Here is a 20,970-nt window from a genome sequence, read left to right as displayed (position 1 = left end):
GGGGAATGGTGGTTTAGTGGTTTGCCTCACACCTCCTGGGTTGGGGGTTTGATTCCCCCCGTCTGCCCTGCGTGCGCATCTTCTCCCTGTGCTTCAAGGGGTTTCCTTCCGGTACTCCGGTTTCCTCCCCCAGTCCAAAGACATGCATTTCTAAATTGTCTGTAGTGTGTGTTTTTGGTCTGCGAGTGTGTGGGTTTGGACCCCGGTTCAAGATTTTCCCCCTTCGTGCCCCAAGTCCCCTGGGATAGGTTCCAGGCTCCCCGTGACCGTGTGTAGGATCAGCGGTATGGAAAATGGTTGGATAGTCAGAGCTCCACGTCCAGCATTACACTGGAATCATCTCCCATTTTATAATGTTTTTTAAATTTTTATTTTATTTAATTGTATAGTGCTTTTAATAACAGATTTCATCACAAAGTAGAGCAAACCAGCGGCGACTGTGGCAAGGAAAAACTTCCCGAGACTACACGAGGAAGGAACCTTGCGAGGATCCAGCCTCAGTAGGGAACCTTCTGGCTGACACTGGATAATGTGAATATTTTGAAAAATATTTTTTCAGCTATGACGTTTAAATAAGTGCTAGCAGCCCATTAAAATCCTTTTACATGCATTTGCTATGGACATGCTGATCGTTCCAAGATCTGATCTCTTAATATCCGCCGATTATCAGCAGCTAAGCTGATATTTATCCAAAACTGATGTTCGTACAGTAACCAGGCTTGCGCTCTGAAAACTAAAATCTGAACATTATTTTATCCTGAAACATCACACGCATCATGATGGCACACTTTAAAACAGGTCCTGTGTTTACATGCACGCAAAAACCACACGTGCTCATGGCATCTCAACTAACAACTATCCGGTGTTACCCAGATGAGGACGGGTTCCCTTCCGAGTCTGGTTCCTCTCAAGGTTTTCCCTTGCCACTGTCGCCACCGGCTTGCTCAAGAGGGATAAATTCACACATTTAAAATCTGTATCCTGTGTTTATATGTTTCTGTAAAGCTGCTTTGAGACAATTTTATACAAATAAAATTGAACTGAATTGAATCCCGGCTTGTCCGACCCCTTATAGGAATACTCGGTATCTGATCGGTGCATGCCTAGCATATGATATTTTTGAGAATATTGTTGCCAAACTATTGAGAGGTAACAAATTATAATATTAGCATTTGCTCACTTCACTACACTCACCTCCATCAAACGCTTTCAAGCTAGATTAAAATTTTTTCCAATAACGAGGAAAAAAATCCTGCTGAATCATCACCCTTATATAACCGACTCTAGCACGTGGTAGTGGTGTAGGCGACTCCCGAATGATCATCAGGGCAGGGCAACCTGTACGTATACACGATGCAGGTCAAAAACATTCAATTTGTGCAGAAACACCATGTGTTATTACATCACTCGCAGGGATCTCGTATTCCACACAGTGTAGCCGAGCCTTCAGTCGAACTCACTAAACTGCTACGCTAACAAACAAACCTGTGCTTGTTTTTGCGAATGAGCCCAAATCAGGAACCGCACTGACAACTAGTGCATGCATTCAGGAAAGTAAATCCCTCTCTCTAACAAGTCTAATTGTGTCTCTCACAGTGTCGCCTTGGCGGCCGTTCCACAGGAGGCGTATGCAGATAGTCAGGCTTTAATTGAGTGCTGTGGGTGATGCCATGGGAGACTACTTCAGTGTACAGCCTGCACTCAAGTTCCCTTGACAGCATCTTCTCTTATGCGTTTTTTTTTAATTACCTCAACCTCCGCCTCTCTCCACTTCCTTCCCTCTCTCACTCCCTCCCTCTTTCTCTTTCTCTCTCTCTCTCTCTCTCTGTGTCTGTCTGTCTCAGCAGTCCACAATGTTCACCTCTCTTGCAAAATAGAAGGAAATGCTTTAAAAGTTTGCAGGAGAGTCTTGTGGCTGCACTGGGCCAAAAAAAGAGGCTTGTGGAGGCTCAAAGCTTTAGAACCTGTTTGAATGTCAGTGAGCTCTGTGGCACTTGACATCTGTTTTCAAGTGTGTGTGTGTGTGTGTGTGTGTGTGTGTGTGTGTGTGTGGCTGGGGCTAAATCAGTTGTGGGATGCAGGCCTAGTGTCATGCGAATCTCTCGCTGCCTCAGGCTTCTTTCACGACCTGCCTATCACGCAGATGCAAACAGGAAGGGAAGACACAGTCACACACCAAAGCATGAGAGCTACATCGCCGCTTCAACCACATGCATGCGCACACACACAAATACTCACGCACACATGATGAAAGCACAGGATTGAGTCGGCAATCAGTAACTCGGTTGTGACTAATATAAAAAACACATACATACATAGACATACAAAGAAAAACACACACACACACACACACACAGAGAGAGAGATTGTGTAACAAAGTCCCAGTTTATCTGTACATCCCTCTGCTTTTGTCCTGGCAAATGTCAAAAAGCAACCCTCCAATTTCCCCTTTGGTCCGGACCAGTGGGGAGCTCAATAATATTATTCATGTCAGAGCTGGACGGGGCGGCGGAGGTCTTTGGGAAAAGGCCTTCGGGCAGATCTGCACAATGAGCCAGCTCTCTCCGGCTCTCCCTCGGCCCTCGTCTTGCTGTCTCTATCTCTCACGCTGTCTCATAAGCAGCAATGGAGCAATTTCAATCATTTCGCAACCTCCCAGCAATCACAGCTTTAACTCCCCTGTTATTTAAAACAATCTGAGCTCTGCGCTGGAGTTAATCACTGCTTTACACTACATCAGTCAGGGTTATTCATTCTGTTCCAATTAATCATGACATTTTTCTACATTGTCTGAGCGCTCTACTGCACAAATTCATCCTTAATGACAATTCATATTGTTGAATTTTATCATGTGTGCTGGCAAATAGAGGGCAAATTGTTTGTGATTATGCGATGTGTGTGTGTGTGTGTGTGTGTGTGTGTCGGAGAGCGTGCGTGCTATGGTAAGCATGTGCATGGCGTTATTTGTGAGCGCCATCTGGTTTTGGCTCGGACTGCTCTGCGTGCTCGCTTAATTAACCTAACTGGAGGCCATTACATTTCCTGAAACGTTTCACTTTCTCTGGTTTATGTCGTGAAGCGGGGAAGGACTCAATTAGACCAGTGCTGCTCCCTGGACATTACACACTTCATGCGTGCCAGTTAAGGAGGTGAGGAGCTCGGTGCGCCCGCACTGCGAGTGCAGATAAAGGCCCGTCTCTCGCACACGGACAAGATCCAGCTGCCAAAACCTTCCGCAAGAGTAATGCGGTAATACCGCGGAAAGCAAAAAGGCTCTAACGGGCTACGTGGATGTGTACGTGTAGCGGCTTAATTATCTCATTAGTTTAGCTAAAAGGGAGGCGGCCGCCATGTTGGTTTTAAATGGATTACCACAGCTGTTCCTGCCATGAGAAGCCCGAGTGGGAGCTGGGTGATTGGGAGGACTACTGGTGTTTAATATCTAATCAGCCGTTAGCGTGTCAGATGAGGGAGGGAAGAACTGTGGTGCTGCTGAGAGGAGATCCAGAGCGAGCCGCAGTGTTTCAGCCTGTCAGGACTGACGCACAGCAGTCTTACACACACAAGCACAATTTACCACACTGCCTGTCTGTCACAGTGTGCTACAACACACACTTGCGGCTATGGAACCGTGATGACTCCCAGAAGACAAAGGCACTCACCGATCGTGAAATACGAGAGTAATTGAAGGGGATTGTGGAATCTCTAGCCCCCTGATGGCACCTTCATAGGGATTATGTGACAAAGACAGAAAATCACAGGCTAAGCTAAACTGTATACACAAACTCCCCTTCTAATCAGTGTACACTTACTAAAAGGCATGATTTCACGCATATTCCTCTTTACTGTTTAACGCCGTTACATGCCTGCAATCAATACGTTAAGCGTTTTAACAGTAGATCAGATTAAAGGACTGATTAGACACACTTAAGTCACACGTTATCCTGCACTCAATCTGTATCGCCCTCATGTTTTGGCCACAACAAAGAGCAAATTTTCTGTTTGACATGCAAGGAAGCTATATCTACCCTTATCTATAAGGGTTCTTCATTTTTATATATAAATATATACATATATGTTATTAAAAGGTAAGTTAGATGGAAGTGTCAAGGTGTAATTTGTATTAAAAGATGTATTAAATAAACCACTGAGAAAATTATTTTCTCGGAAAGACTTCAAGGACTTCCTGTGACCATGTGAGCTGGGTTACAGGAGGTTACATAGCAGGCACCTTAATTTAGCGCTCAAGTCAAGTCGAGAGGCTTTGTCATTTCAAAACCCGTACAGCACACAGAGAAACGAAACCTCATTCCTCCAGAACCATGGTGCTACATAAAACAACACAGGACTACATGAGATGACACGGAGCTAAGAAACTAAACCGACACGTTTCTACATAAAGTGCACGTGCACACGTGTGCAAACAGTACAAGACGGTACAGTAGATAGATAGAGGTCAGAAGGTAGTGAATGTTACAGATATCGATAACTAACTTGTGCGGTACCCGCCAATAACCGATGATGAACCGATAAAATTGATACCTAATGAAAACATAACACTCAAAGTAAAATCCTGCTGAACTTTATTACACAAATAAACAGTACTGGCTGCACCATGAAAATGTACTGTACTTTTTAAAAATGAATATATATATATATATATATATATAAAATATATAAAAACTATTAAAGTAAATAAAAGATATCCATCCAATCTGAACCAAAAAGTAGCACTCCAAATAACAAATAAAAATAGGAACATCGAAAATGAATAAAAAAAACAAAACAAAAAACACTTCAAATAACACAAGAAAATTTCTCAGTGATATTCTGCTCTCATATTGTATAAAGACAGCGGACCTTTCACAGCCGCTCTCTCAACGGACGCAACTAAGAAAAACTGTCTGTGTTTTTTTGCCGATAACTGATAGTTCCAGCAATCGGGTTATCGGTGCCGATTAATCGGCAAAAACGATCGTTCGGTCGACCTTTAACAGTGGCTACTAAAACAGGACGGTCGGCACAGTCAGAGACAGTACAGCGCCGACCAGTGCTATTAGGTGTTTGCGGGATAGCAGGAGGACGTAATGGCTTTTCCAAATTGCTTAAAGGCTAGAAAAACTATTAAATCATCTAATGTAAATTTTAACAACAGTTCCCAAACGGTCACAAAAGTGAACATAATTAAAACCCTTTACTAACTGACTGACACTTTTCTAAAATTGCCTTGCAATAACTGGTCGTGCTGTAGAGCTGTCAAAGGGCGAAAAATGATAGACAGATAAATAGATAGATTTATTTGTCCTCAAAGAGGAAATGTTTTTCCACTGTGCGTGCGTAGAAAACAAACAACACCGTACATATTAACCATCAAAACAGTCACAGGCATCGAGGGAATAATATAGCGTATAGCGCTTGGGTAACCAGGAACAAAACTCCTACCACAGCTGGCCTGTCTGCACATGGGTAGGCTATACCTGTGGCTAGAAGGAATGGGTTGTAATACTGATAAAGTGGGTGGTCTGGATCGTTTAAAATTTTCTGCGTCTTCCGGAGCGTATATGAAATGACACAGCCCGATTAAATTAGGGGTGGGAATACTAATAATTTAAGAGTTTGTGCTTATTGGTAACTGTCAGCATACGAAAGAAACAAACGGCACTATACCTAAGAACCGGATCAATAATACTTCGATACAGAAGTATACAAATATACGGCACAGAGCTGGGAATATTTCTGAAATGGTTTAAGGAAGCCCGTGCACTCATGTACCGCATTACAGGCTGATCCTCGCTGACTCACCGTCTCGTTGCCGAACAGGATGTCCACATAGGGCATGACCTTCATTAGGGAATCCTTAAAGAACTCGCTGATGAAGGGAGCAGACAGGTTCAAGCTGAAGAGCTTGTTGTTCTCCGAGGCGTGCTTCGCCACCTTCAAGATCGACTCCAAGGACACGGTCAAGAAGAAACCCTGCGAGAAGATAGGAATGACAGTCATTAGGTCATTGCATTTAAAAAACAAACAAACAAAACAAAACAATGCCTACAGTTTCTGAACACAAGTGTTTCGCGGTCCTTATATAAAATCAACCGAAACTCAAGCGCTGAACGTAAACACATTGTGTGGGCATCGATTTCAAAGACAATGAGAGGGTTTTTTCATCTGGGCATATGTGGAATAAGTGGAAGGAGTGAGGTGCGGAGCTCATTTTTATCCTCATCACTCCGTCTGCACGAACAATGATAAGGATGAAAGCGAGCGAGGAAACCTCAGGACCGAGACAATCACGAGAAAACGACGTCTACATCGGAAAGCGGTAAACAGCGTTTAGCTTGATATAATGGACTGCGTGATGAGGCGCAAATAGGATTAACGCTTTAGGAGATGAGAAGGAACGATGACAAAATGAAGTCCAGAATTACAGCAGCACTTCCATCAGAGATCACACAGAGGTCACGGAGACTATCCAATAAAACAAAGGGCACCTTGGCCAAGCGCTGCATGCAGGGAAATCGGCACGGTTAGCCGTAGTCCCTGAAGACCGCTTACACGCCACGCTCACGCCTGGCCGAGAGGCCGCTTTTAAACGGGAAAGGAGAAACAGAGCACTATGTGTAAGCACACGAAACAGGTGCACTTAACAAAAAAAACAAACAATAAATGTCCAGTGTTTGATGCGATTGTGCCAATAGGACACAGTACAGATCACTAACTTTTACACAGAGCAGTTTGTTTGTCGGGATTTTAACTCTGCTAAAAAAAACTGTTTAGCACGCTGAATTACCCCGACTGTATCAGAACTGCAGTCAAGCAGAAGAGAGCTAGTCCAAACACATGAAGCGATTTCCCCTCTCAGTGGCTTAGCGTGGCCTAAGAGAGCCGTCTCAGAGCAAAGACATGGCTGCTCTCCAGCCCTTGTTCTAGGAGGAGGGAAAGAAGAAAAGGGGGGGGGGAGAAAGAAAAAAAAAAAAAAAGCATACTTGCATCTGATGAAGTGGAAAACAAAGGTCTTGTCTGGACTCTTCTTACTGAGAAACAAGAGAGTCTACTCGGGCCATTGTGAGAATGAATACGAAGCAGGTAAGGAAACACCTTCACGTTTAAACCTGAAACCAAACGCTGGCCTTGTACCTTCGATACAGTTCATCTTGCACTGAGAATAATTCAGAGGCACTGTATAGGAGAGAGCACGAGGGAAGGAGGGGGAGAGAAAAAGCGGGAGGGAACACAATAGGCCGAATGAGAGAATAAGCAAAGGGTGCATCATGGAGAGACTAGTGCTTTTACACAGCCTAACACAGGCGCTCTGAGAACACTCCATTAAAACAGATGAGGCTTTTGTGGCTGAGAGTGGAAAGAGGAGAGACGTGACCTTCATGTGTTTACTGTGACTGTGTCAGCTTTTTACGCCGTTCGCCAGAGGGATTTAAAAAAAAAAAAAAAAAAAAAAAAAAAAAGCGCTGTCTGGCTGCAGGGCCTACAACAGAACGCGTTAAGTGGGAGAACATTATGGGAAATATCTATAGTTGTTCGTCATAACAAAAACCGCCTCATTTTCTTTCCCCAAGTCTGTGCTGTAAAGCATGTTGCTGAAGATTTCCAACAAAGCTGTCAGGAAAATTTATCATCGCTGATACCTATAATACGGCTTAGAAACCCTCCTTGGCAAAGATATCATGAGGACGTCTCGAGAAGCTTAGCCAGGGCAAGAAGACTCCACATATTATACTGTAGATATAAGACACGCGATTACATGTCTGCACGAAGACACGAAACATTTAGTGTGTTACATTCATATACGTTCCTGTATTATGAACAGGTCTAAGGCTTTTTTATTTTTTTAAAATACTTAAAATTCCTCCATGTCAAGCAGATACAATGTGTTGCATAATTATTCACACCCCTTGAACTTTTCCACATTTTGTAGCATTACAACTTGGAACTGAAATGGGATTACATGTTATGAATCGACACAAAATAGTCGAATCATATTGAAATCAAAACAAAAATCGATATCCATCCATTTTCTGTACCACTTATGCTACATGGGTCACGGGGAGCCTGGAGCTTATCTTGGGGTACAAGGCGGAGGCACCCTGGACAAGGTGTACACACAACTGTATACGCTCCGACACTAGGAACAATTTGGAAATGCCCATCAGCCTACAATGCATGTATTTGGACTTGGGGAGGAAACTGGAATACCCAGAGGACAAGCTCCCGAAGCATGGAGAGAACATACAAGCTCTGCACACACAGGGCGGAGACGGGAATCGAACCCATACTCCTGGAGATGTGAGGCAAACGTTCTAACCACAAAGCACTGTGCCGCCTGCCGGCCCCCCTTCAAATCTAACTCGCAAAATGATTCAGAAATAAGAAAGAAAACCGTACAAGTAGTGGTTTTCTTAAATTAGTGTTTTTTTTTTTGTTGCTCTGGTGTAACCAGTTGCCATCAAAAGTCATGGAGTTCAGCTGTGTGCAAATAAAGTCTCACGTGATCTCAATATAAATACACCCGGTCCTGGAAGAACCCAGAGTTTGTTTGAGAACATACCTAAACAAACAGCATGATGAAAACCGAGGAACTATCGAAACAAGTCAGGAAAATGATCAACCAGGGATTTGTTATTAAAAAAAAAATCCACTGTTAAATCTGTTATTAAAAATGTGCCACTGGGATGGCTCCAGGCTTCCTGTGACGCTATATAGGATAAGCGGTATAGAAAAATGCATGCATGGATGGATGGATGGTATAACCACAATTCTGTCTGGAGAAGCTCTTCCATCAAAAGTCATCGAAGAAGGGATTAGTCAGAGAAGCATCAAGGGATGTATATACACATGTGCATCTCTTTTTATTTGCATTTCAAACAAACATAATACAATCAACAGGAGAAAATAATAGGAAAATTTTATTGAGGTCAGTTCCTAATGCTTCCAAAAGTGGGGGAGTAGGGGAAACCCTGAGTAAAGAGAGTAAATAGTCTCTTTCATATCCTGGAGAGAAACCCCGCCTCACCTTCCCCCCCCACCCATATATACACTGTCCAGGTGTGGACGCCAAACTTCTTTTCAATCTACTCTGCTGATGTTTTGGATCCTGTAGTAGAATATGGATTTACATTTATTTATTTATTTGTTTGTTTGTTTAGTGGTGATATAAAATATTGGCATAGTTTCTTTCTTTTTTTTTTTCTTTTTTTTTTTAATTCAAAAGTAATTACAAATGCAAATTTGGAATGCCTTACGGAAACTTGCAATGAATGCAATTAATCTCATGATCAGATTCGCAGCTGTTTAGGAGGGAATTGTTTCAGTATAATAGGTCGTCTTTTCAAGGATTCTGCACTGCTGTTTTTGAGTGGAATCTGTTATGCCCCGTGTTGTCTGCGGTAACTATGGTGCTCGCGTGTGAAAGAGATGTTTATCTCGGTGTGACTACCCTGGTTAAATAAAGGTTAAATGAAATAAAATAAAAATAACAACGGGTTTGCTATTTGCAGGGACAAAGTCCAGAGTCTGATGCAAATCTTCACTGCTCGCCTGCTACGGGGAAGCTTTGTCTTTTTGGAAGCTGAAAAGCGTCAGCCACGGAACCATGTAGAAATGGATCTCTGGAGACAAACATAAGGATGGTTAGACAGAACGAGGCCCTTTGGGGTGCAGGGGACTTCTGAAGGCTGCCTGAGCTGAACTAATAGTGTGTGTCTGTCTTTGTGTGTGTCGGGACTTCTATCATTAGCACACCTAGGCTGTGATGTGTGCAGGTAAAAGGGGGGGGGGGGGGGGGGGGGTGTTCCCCTGTATTTTTAATGTTACACCGCTTGAAGTTGGAGAGCTGACCAGAAGGAGACTGCGTTAATGGACGTGCACTCCTCTTCCTGTCTGTGCTCGACTCGGTCGCTTCTCTGGCACTTCACAGGCTCGTGGGGAGGAAGCATGCAGGAAGTGTGCGGGAAGTTCCGAACGCCAGTACTGCTTTGGAACGGCCACAGGCAGACTCGCACTTTCAAAAAGTTGCTCTGGACATCATTTTCAGAACAGAACAAAAAACAAAGACCTCAGGCACTTCAGAAACCATGACGTATGCACAATGTATCAGTGCAGTCAGTCGTCAATAAATCCATCTACCTAAGATAAATAAACTCCAGCTCACACACACACAGTCGTCCTACTCACTGGACATCTGCTTCAGTTTATTCCAGCTCTTCAAAGGCCTGTGTTTAGCGCTCTCCACCCCTGTGTTAAACACTCTCTGCTCATGTGCTGACAGGTTTTTCCTGGGCCGCTCCTCTGCGCTCTGACCCGGGCTGAGCTGTGAAGAGCTGCCCTCTCTCGCGTGCTGTCATAAGCTGCCTTTATATGGGTTAGAGTGCTGCTGGAAGGATCGATACACGCTGTGCTCCTGGCTGATTGCACTGACCTGACACCTGCCTATTGTACCGGCCATCTTTAAAGAGTAATGCACTGCTGGAAGTCGCTCCCTCGCTGGATTGGAGTGGATGATTGTCATCGACAAATAGAAACACATTGCTATAGAGTGGAGTCTTGCTGGCTGAGTCAATCACCTGCTATAATCGAGAGATACCGGGCAGTTAAGTGGGGCCGTGTAACGCGATGATACGATAGCTAGGAGATTACTTAAATAGTTAAAAGGCGTAAAAATAAATAAATAAACAATTCAAATAAATAAGTTTTAAAAAAAAAAACAACCTTTATCAAATATAAAAGACTACTTTTCTCCCCATGAGCATATTTTCCATTTGGTTTCATTTTGCGAGAGTCAATTAGCCCAATAAAACAGATGATAAATCCATTTTAATAGAGAAGAGCAGCAGGATTCGGCATACCAAAGCCTCGGAGGATCTGTTTGATGTTCAGAGCTCGCCCCTCCGCCAGACTCCTCGCAGTCCACGCAGCATCTGGTTCCTCTTTACCAGTCTATAGAAGCATGTTCTACAGAGCCTTATCTAATGCGGCTCGGATTAACGGTACAGGGTCTGTGACATGAAAGCTCAACAAGTTCGCCGAGTCCTTTAAAACGCACACACTGTCCCTCACAAAACCCCCTGACATTTACCAATCAAGCCAGACAAATGTACCTAAATGTACCTCTGTCAATGAAAAGCCAAAAGGAAAGTCTGCAGCTGATCGAGATCGCTCTATTATGACACAGCAGAGTCCAGATCACGAGAGTGCAGGCGGTTATTATGTGATTATAGCTTTTCACTGGAAGCGGTTTGTCCAGTGGACATGTCGGATATCAGAAAATCTCTCAGGAGAATGTCAGCTCAGTAAGATAGGACTATGACAGCAAGAGACAGAAGAGGTGCTGATGGTGTCTGTGATAACTGACATTGGGTTTACACTCGGGGTCATCGCGTTTAATCCACAAAGGAAATCAGGCCGTCCTGAACAACGGGACGTGCAGGTACAGCACGTCTCATCTACCGGATGACTTAAGCACTCTCCTCCAGAGAGAGGGAGACTATTATATTCATCTCTAATAGCCATAAAGGGAAGGGGAGGGGAAAAAAAAAGAAAAATCAATTTTTCTGAAGAGCTGACACACTCCTCAAGCTTAAAAATGACTGTGTAAAGAAATTAGACACTAGAAAAATATGTAATCAGCAATTTAGCGATAATGTCCATAAATAAATAATCAGTGCTTCCATTAAGCTGACATGTATCTGGGCTGCGGCGCATGACACGATTAGCTGCTTACACACACACACACACGGCGCTCCATTAAGGAAAGCCATCCGTCCTCGCCCACTCCGCTCCGCTCTGGCACTTCAGGTGGAGTGTGTTATTCTGCAGCTTGGGGGAGGCAGGCCCAGAGCGCTCATTTGCACTACCATAAGACAGGTCGTAATTACACTGGCATGGCAGCACATTAGCTGCTGGAAAAGGTGAGAGCAGGAGGGCCTCAAACCTGAGGCATTAACCCTATCAGGAGGTTAACAGTGATGGGCATCGCAACGCTCACGGGGGTCCGCTGGGGTTCCTGTAATTAGAAGAGCTGGATTTCTGCACAGGCAGAGAGATCAATGGCTTAAACTCCAGCTTGTCTAATGTGTTGAGCGCCGTTACCAAAATCGGCTAAAGGAAAGCAAAGATGGTGGCGGGGGAGAAGTAGTGAGGAGCTTCTGGAGGAGACATAATGTTTAAAAGCTTAAAGTCTGGACATGCCAGGACTAATGTATATAATAAATCAGCAAAGATCCGGATTCTTCAAAAGACAAAACCCCAGAGTAACGGGCTGCTCAGAATGTACTACCTTTACAGTCTGTGTGTGTGTGTGTGTGTTTTCTTTGTTGGATGTCCTCCTGTCTCTCAACATGACAAAGAATAATATACAAGTGATAACTAAGCTTAGCAGGAGCTGCGAACAAAACCGAAACGAGAGTGTGCTTTCTTTGACTGTTTACGAGAGCAGCGTTTTTTTTGTTCCATTAATATTTTTTCCAACGTGCATCGCGGCATGGGAGTGAACGCACGAGACAGATTCTTTAGCACACAATTAAGAGCTGCTAAAATATGGCAACAGCTCACCTCCTCTTGTCATCCTGGTATAATTAGATTTTCACCTGCTGTTGAGACCAGGAAAAAAAAAAAAAATTTAAAAAAAAAAAAAAAAAAAAAAAAGGCTTGATGCATTGGACAAGACAAAGAGGCACCTGACGAGGCAGCACGCACATCCATCCTGCTCCTCAGCATGGGAGGAGTTTGAGAGGTAAATTGAAAACGCTGTTGAAGGCTCGCCTCGATGAGTTGCACAGTCTGCTTAGCACATCAGTTTGGAAACAGATGCCATGTTGGGACAATGTCGCAGTCAACATTAGAAAACAGAGGCAGATGTGTGTAAACTGTTACTATAGCACCGTCTTAAAGGAATGATTATACTGTGGGGATGTCAGTCCATACCGTAGCGGTAAAACGTCTAGATGTCATGTCAGAAAGAAAATAACTGGTAAGTAATTAGCAACTCCAGTGAACTCAATGAGACCGTGATTGAGAAATCGCTAAAGTGTACCAATGGCTTATCCTTTCGTTCTGATGTTACAGTATGGCCGATCGACAATCTGCGCTGTGGAGATGAAACAGCAGCGATGCCAAATACTATAGAAGCATCAGCCAAGTCCCCAACTGCAGACCCACCGGATTTAAGTGGATACATATTGGACATAAGTCTCAGCCTTTCCAAAGGAGCATTAAGCTTATTAATCCTGCACACACACACACACTCACTTCAAGCTTGTCAAACCCCATTCAAACGGTGCAGGAAACAAATGTGTAAACACATCCAGTGCAGTGTGGAGGCTGTCAAACTCGATGCACGGTTTCAAGCTGTAGTCAGGGCTTAACAGGGAAACAGAAGCCACGCCGTAGCACGTTTCGAGATCCTGCACAGCCAGCGTTGGAAGGCGCTCCTTCAAAACATAAGAGTGCATGCAAAAGTGGGCCATTAATGATTCATGGCTGCTTAAATAATCATCTGACTGCACCTGTGGAGAGAGCCCCTGAAGTAAATATCAACAACCACAACTCCTGTCAGCGCCTGATGATGGAAGTTAGTGTGGGCACGAGGGTTTGATAACACCATCAGTCATTCATAAAGGCAAAGCCAGAGATGCAAATCACACACACACACACACACACTCACACTCACACACTATCAACAGAAGGCTATTCTATACTGGGATCTGAGAGTTCGTTGTAATAACACTCAGTCCAAAGCAAGCACGGTAGTGTAAATGACCCACTTCTTGCTTGAATGTGAAGAACCAAAGAAATCAGGTTTAACAAGTCTGAGTGAGAGAGAGAGAGAGAGAAAGTATAGGGAAAACTACTCAAACGGTCATGTATAAAATCTAGGTCAAGCTCCTTAAATGGTTAAGCAAAGCTGGGTGAAGTGTGTTGCTCTCCATGAGCTAGTGTGTTTTCATGGACCTCGCTCCTTGCGCCAACATGACATCCATTATGTAAACATTAGCGGACGGCTAATGTTAGGCCTGGCCTGCTCCAAGATGACTATAAAACAAAAGCACACTGCAGCCAGGCTACGTCTAAACGCCGCAGAATGCTGGTGATGGAGGTTATCCCAGGCCAACGAGTCAAAACAAATGAAAAGAGGAAACACAAAGAAGCATTCAAGCACTATATTTAAGATCTTTAAAAAAAAAACAAAAAAACAAACAAACAAAAAAAAAAACGCACTCCTCTCTAACTCGGGACAGTATTTCAAAAGACATTAGCGGTCACCTTGAATTTGAGCTTTGAACCCCGACAGCCGGTTCTTTACTGTCCTGCGCTGTATACAGCTTCTTCATTAAACAGTTGGAGATGAATAGGAAAAAGTCGTACTTCTCCGTCACAGCTATACGAATCTCTCAGGGAAGGGCAAGAACTGCGGACGTTTGGCGTCAACTGAGTAAATTAGGCTGTGTAAGAAATTAGAGATGAGAGAGAGAGAGAGAAAATATGATGGCCCACGCATTCTTAGTGGGTGGCAAAACTTTTGCAGCACCGCACCCACCATGGCTGCTTCATCAGGCCGTTCGGGGCAATTATCCTTTCAAAACACACGCCACCGGCTCCCAGACACATGTAATTATGCAACATGTCCTCGCCTGTTCTCCCACCTAGGGTGTTTTGGAAATGTAATGAAGCTCTTGTAATATTGTGATAACAGGCAATGATGATCGACGCTGCTTTCAATTAAAATTCATCTGAATGATACTTAAGCTGTTATCACCTGGAATAGCTTTGCAAGGGGGCAAATCTGTAGGCTGTTATTTCTCATTTACTCGTTTCCTAATGCTGAAGCGTTTGACTGCTGACTCCTGCCAGAATAGTAATAAGGTTACAGCACAATCAGGATTCGCAAATTAGGACACGGACGTCGGCACAGAACGCTCTCATTATTCCTCACTATTTTAAGATGCGAATTTTCAAACAGAGTTCATGAAAATGTCAGGCTCGGCGCTGTACGGAACACAACAGCATAATGAAACGAGCTCAATGTCATTAACGATAAGCGACAGCATGAGAAAAGGCTGGAGCGAGGTGTGCGCGCATCGACGCGCTCGACTCCCGGTGAACAGCTGGGGGATGGGAGGATCCTAATTACTCCTTGACAAAAAAAAAAATAAAATTAAATAAATAAATAAATAAATAAAAATCTCCTGAAAGTCAACAGAATGTAATCGATGGAGAGGATTATATTAGCGAGGCCTTGGACCTGGGCCAATAAGAAAGGCACACTGTGCCCTGTCTCATCAGCACCCCATGATTGAGCGAGTTAATGGAAAGACACACAGCTATAGTGACACACTCGTGCAGTTGGGGGGAGAAAAATAAATAAATAAAATAGATCGGGGATTGATCTGCCAAGGCCATGGTAATTAGAGTGTGGTGGCCAAGGCGCGAGACTGTGTGCCCTTAGAGCCGTCGGACATGAATCTCTACAGGATGTCACCCATGAGACCGGAGTACGGACGCAACGACTGCTCTCATCGCTCGTTCTCAATCCGCCGACTTGATTACAACTTTTAATGAGAAGTGTGTTTAAGAAAAGCTATCCGTCAAAAGGCTAGGAAACCGACGCTTTTCAAAAGTCTTAATGACGACATATGTGTAACAGCTTTTCAGGAGATTCGTACACACGTTTCACATTTGGCGAACACAGTATGAGAGGAGCATATGGAAGGTTTCATGTCTTGATGCCACATGGAGAGGTGAGCAAGCTTCAGATTCTGATTGGTGGAACAGCTGGGCGAAAGTCATCCATGCTGTACGCGAGAGCCGTGTAACAGCATGGATGAGTATCCTCCAACTGAGAAAGAAAGTGAGAGCAAATGAGCATGAGGGAGGGACAGAGAGAGGATTCATGGAGCCACTCTGACTGTAATTGCATGGCTAAATGCTCTCTTCCCTTCCTGCCCTCTCTCTCTCACTCTCTCTCGCTCTCTTCTCTCCGTGTGTGTGCATCTCTCTGTCTCAACCAAGCGACTGCAATTGCCCTAAGCCACTTAAGGCAATCTGTGCTGAGCAACGTACAAAATCCAGAGAAAGCTTAAATTTACTGAAGCCTTTCAGAAAGCATGAGAGAAGGCGCCCTGTCGATCCAATTCTGGAGCTGTGAAATTTAACTTCTCGCCATTGCTCCTTAATCCCTGGAAAAAAAAAAATATATTACAAACTAAATGAAACAATTTATTGATTCTACCATCTTCAATATTAAGTTTAATGGGTGGCCTTTTAAAAGGCAGCTTTCTGTCTAAACGTCTCATGCTTGACATCTTTATACCTTTCTCAAAACTCTCAACCACTTTCAAAAGGATCATATATTCAAAAATAAAAAGGAGCATTATTTCCTCGCTTCCTTCCAAGTTGTTTGGTGATTATAACCGAATCGGAGAGCTGTTCGGCTCAAACCAATTTCTCCCCTGTTAATACATACGACTATATAACACATAACAGAGACGGAGTGCTTGGCGCAACTAATATGGCAACGTATTCTTCATCACCATAATCAATAGGATGGAGGCAGATAATGAGGGCTCCTTTGGAGTGGTCACCACAAAGAGGATTGATTATCGTGGTGGAGGAGCAGCAAACACTGTCAGGAAGCACAGCCTAATGAGGGACAAACTCTAGCCTACTCAGAGCAATGCTTCCTACCCTAATAGAGTGCTCAATGAAACTTCAAAAAGCCCAATTCTTTCTTAGCATAGCTGTGTGATCGACACTTGGAAGAGGAGTTTCTCTTGGAGAGCAAGGGGAAAAAAAAGTAGGTACAAAGAAAGGGAAGAGAAATAAAGGGGAAACACAAATGTTCATTGAATTTCTGAAATAAACAGATCTTAATACAGTTTGTAAGCTTTATTAATGTTCTACTTACTCCCCAGTCCATCAGGTAATAGCAGGTTAGCCCCGCCCATTAACTTTACAGCATGTTAGCCCCACCCATTCACTTTTCAGCAAGTTATGGTAAATGGTCTGCACATATATAATGCTTTTTAACCTTAGTGGTTCCAAAGCGCTTTACACTGGTTCTCATTCACCCATACACACACACACACACACACACACACACACACACCCCAATGGTAGCAGAGCTGATATGCAAGGCACTAGCTTGCCATCGGGAGCAACTTGGGGTTCAGTGTCTTGCTCAAGGACACTTCGGTATGTGGAGTCAATGTGGGCCGGGAATCAAACCGTCAACCCTACGATTAGTGAACAACCCGCTCTACCACCTGAGCCACAGCTGCCCACACAGTTAGCCCCGCCCATTTACTTTAGGGAATGTTAGCCCCACCCATTCACTTTACAGCGGGTTAGCTCCACCCATTCACTTTACAGAATGTTAGCCCCACCCATTCACTTTACAGCGGGTTAGCTCCACTCATTCACTTTACAGAATGTTAGCCCCACCCATACACTTTACAGCAGGTTAGCTCCACCCATTCACTTTACAGAATGTTAGCCCCACCCATTCACTTTACAGCGGGTTAACTCCACTCATTCACTTTACAGAATGTTAGCCCCACCCATACACTTTACAGCAGGTTAGCTCCACCCATACACTTTACAGAATGTTAGCCCCACCCATACACTTTACAGCAGGTTAGCCCCACCCATACACTTTACAGAATGTTAGCCCCACCCATACACTTTACAGCAGGTTAGCCCCACCCATACACTTTACAGCAGGTTAGCTCCACCCATACACTTTACAGCAGATTAGCTCCACCCATTCACTTTACAGCAGGTTAGCTCCACCCATTCACTTTACAGCAGGTTATCTCCACGCATTCACTTTACAGAATGTTAGCCCGACCCATTCACTTTACAGCGAGTTAGCTCCACTCATTCACTTTACAGAATGTTAGCCCCACCCATACACTTTACAGCAGGTTAGCCCCACCCATACACTTTACAGCAGGTTAGCCCCACCCATACACTTTACAGCAGGTTAGCTCCACCCATACACTTTACAGAATGTTAGCTCCACCCATACACTTTACAGAATGTTAGCCCCACCCATACACTTTACAGCAGGTTAGCTCCAACCATTCACTTTACAGCAAGTTTGCCCCAAATATTCACTTTAGCGCTAGTTAGCCCCACCCATTCACAGTGGACAGGAAACAAATATGTCTCTACATAAGCTCCCAAAGGAACCAAACATTCAAAAGCAGTACATCAAATTTTATGACATCCTAATTTTTTTTAAATTCTGAATTTTGTTCATATGTCCCTGAGCATTTCGGTCCAAACCCATCCCCCCCAAACCACAGCTTCCGCACATTTCAGTCCAGGCTGCATTGTGATCAAGGCAGAACATAGGGCAGACTATGTGGAAATTATTTCATTCTAATATCTGTTCTCTTTATGACAGATTATGAGTCAGCTTTGTCTAACAAAGTATGCACCGCTCTCAGTGTGCTTCCACCATTTGCTAGTCATCAAGTCAGTAATTATAGAGTTAACATTCACCTAACAGCGTCGAACTTTGAACTAGAGACGAAAACTCATTTCTGTAGCATTAGTTCAGAGTCAAGATGAACAAAATGTTCCTGGTAGCCATATCTGAATAACGAGATATCCTGAAGACCTTTCTTTCCTGAGAATTTTTTTTTCTAATGAACAGAATGACATATGCCACAGCGTGTTACACAGCACTCCTCTGGCAGCCGCCCGCACCACTCCGAATATTAAAATATGGCCTAGCAGTACAAAAAAAAGAAGAGTTAAAAAAAAAAGAAAAAAAAAAGACCTGTCCTCCTCTGGCCTAGTAATGACTTTCAATGGGAGTAAGAGCACTTAAAAGAGGAATATTTCCTCTTGATTTTGGAGGGCGGGCATGCTGAAGCCGGCAGTGAGTTTTCTGGGGTGATAAGGGCTTAGCCAATGTAATCCTTACAGGCACCTGGCTTTATCACTTCATGAAGGAAGAGAGGAACTTCTCACCATTTTCTAAAGGCAACACAGGTCCAAAGAGGGGCTTTAACTGGCATGGCTTTCTTCTTATTACAGTACAGGAGTGCTTACAATAAAATCCATCTCCACGTATGTGCAAACACACAAATTACAGAGTAAATTTGGAGCACATGATACACAGGAATACATATTCCGAAATGAATACGGGTATTTCTGTGATCCACTGAAGTAACAATAACCCTGGATTACCTCTTGTTGGACATGTGGGTCAGTCAGCTCTGAAGAATGAGGAGATTCATCTTCACTGGGCTAACCTTTCCATTCAATATAGTGCCAATACTGTGACACAAAGCTGTAAAAAGCCAATGTGAGTAGGAGGTAGGAGTTTCCCCCTCCCTATGCTTTACACTATAATCAACACTCTGTTAGAGGACAACTGTGTACTGAGCTTAGTGCATCACTAACGCTGGTGACATGCTCCATTTTCAGGCTACAGCATCTTTGGTTTGTAAATTGAATTGCATCACTAGCAGGAAAATAAGTTAGATCAACACAACTGTGTTAGCCAAATGATGTGCAAATTGTATTTGTTCAGCCCTTGCACAGTGCGAAAAGAGCATTATGCATGGACTGTAGAGGCAACAAAGCTCAAGGCTGAAACACCTAATCCATGTGCTTCATATAGCTATCGCTATCTGGACCATATACTCTCAAACCCATACCGCTCCTGGTTGTTCGGCTGGGACACTCAAGCGTACACCTTTTAAATCTTTTACCTAGAAAGGTGCATGTAGTTTACCTTTGTTGCTTTACTCTAAAAATGGATTATTTTCCAGTTAGGTATTTGAAATGATTTTGAAAGATGTTCACATTTCTAGGTGAAAGCTACAAGGTACAAAAGACAAACATAAGATAACCGTATGAAAGCGATACCCCTGAGGGATCCAAGGAACGGTACAGTTTAGTATATTTTTCTTTGTCTGAGAGTGTATAGCACTGTCAGATGCACAACTTTCCCATCATTCTCTAATAACCATGCCTTATCTTCTTGTCTGCTGCTTCGGTGTTATATCTATCACCACGAATCGCAGAGAGCTACATTTCGAAGGAATTACAAACCCCAACTTCATTCAATCTTGATCTTTCTCTGCCATCTCCTGCTATAGTATCCATAGCGGGTTCCCTGAGGAGGTGCGTCAAGCCCGAGCGCACATATACGGAGCCCGGCCAGCGACATTAAACATGGGTGCCATCCACAACGTGCTTTCCAGAGCACATGCAAAGCACATCAGTGTTTCTTTTGCCTCAAGGTAGTATAGTTTGCTTGTACGGTAACCGAGATGCCTGTTTCGGCCAAGGCGTAGAGTAGTGGATCAAAGGGATTGAACTTGTGGTTTAATCTTGAAAACATTTCACCACGAACCCAACAGGCTTCATCGGTTCATCGTTTGAACTTCATGTTTTTAAGACCTCTCCATTGTTAATTTTTTAAAACACCAGGCTAAGGCTTCGCTTTAAGTCTATGCCTCATCCCCTTGGAAGTCAGCATTTTATACAGCAGTGCTTATAATAGCGAACAGCCCACAGTGGACTGAGCACGAGCTCTTCTATGGATGTATGTGCCTACTGTGTAATGGGAGTTGTAGGTGCAGTTGTTTAATCCACACCAGTCCCTTGGCCAATTTGTGAGCATTTAGTGGAGTGTTACAGACTGAAGCCATTGTGTAAAAGGCTGCTTCCCTCAGGGCCAGTTCACATCTCCAAATCGGAGTTAGCTACATCCACTTGTATATAATACATCTCAAATTGCTCTGGTTTATTTATGAACGGATAAGCATGTGTATCTTTCATACTGAGGCCTAATCTCTAGGCAGGGTGAACGTCCTCGATTAAAAAGAGGTCTATAGGTGATGAATAGGGTTCAGCAGATATCAGGGCCTCACCAATCCCCATTATGTCATACTTGTTTCAATAAAGGCTTCATCAAGGACACGTCATACTGATTTCAGAGCC

General features: G+C 43.7%; 1 protein-coding gene across 5 annotated transcripts in view; it reads right to left on the bottom strand.

The window, feature by feature from the left end:
• Positions 1–20,970, bottom strand: part of adka (adenosine kinase a) — a 158,074-nt gene that overhangs the window by 29,335 nt on the left and 107,769 nt on the right. For all 5 annotated transcript variants that reach the window (XM_047154099.2, XM_017463734.3, XM_017463735.1 and 2 more), the window contains one exon: positions 5,803–5,973. In XM_047154099.2, coding sequence (XP_047010055.1) covers positions 5,803–5,973 — 171 coding nt within the window. The remainder of the gene's footprint in view (positions 1–5,802; positions 5,974–20,970) is intronic.

The sequence above is a fragment of the Ictalurus punctatus genome, chromosome 3 (assembly GCF_001660625.3).
Source record: "Ictalurus punctatus breed USDA103 chromosome 3, Coco_2.0, whole genome shotgun sequence".
Taxonomy (NCBI): domain Eukaryota; kingdom Metazoa; phylum Chordata; class Actinopteri; order Siluriformes; family Ictaluridae; genus Ictalurus; species Ictalurus punctatus.
This window is presented reverse-complemented; position numbering and strand designations above follow the sequence as displayed.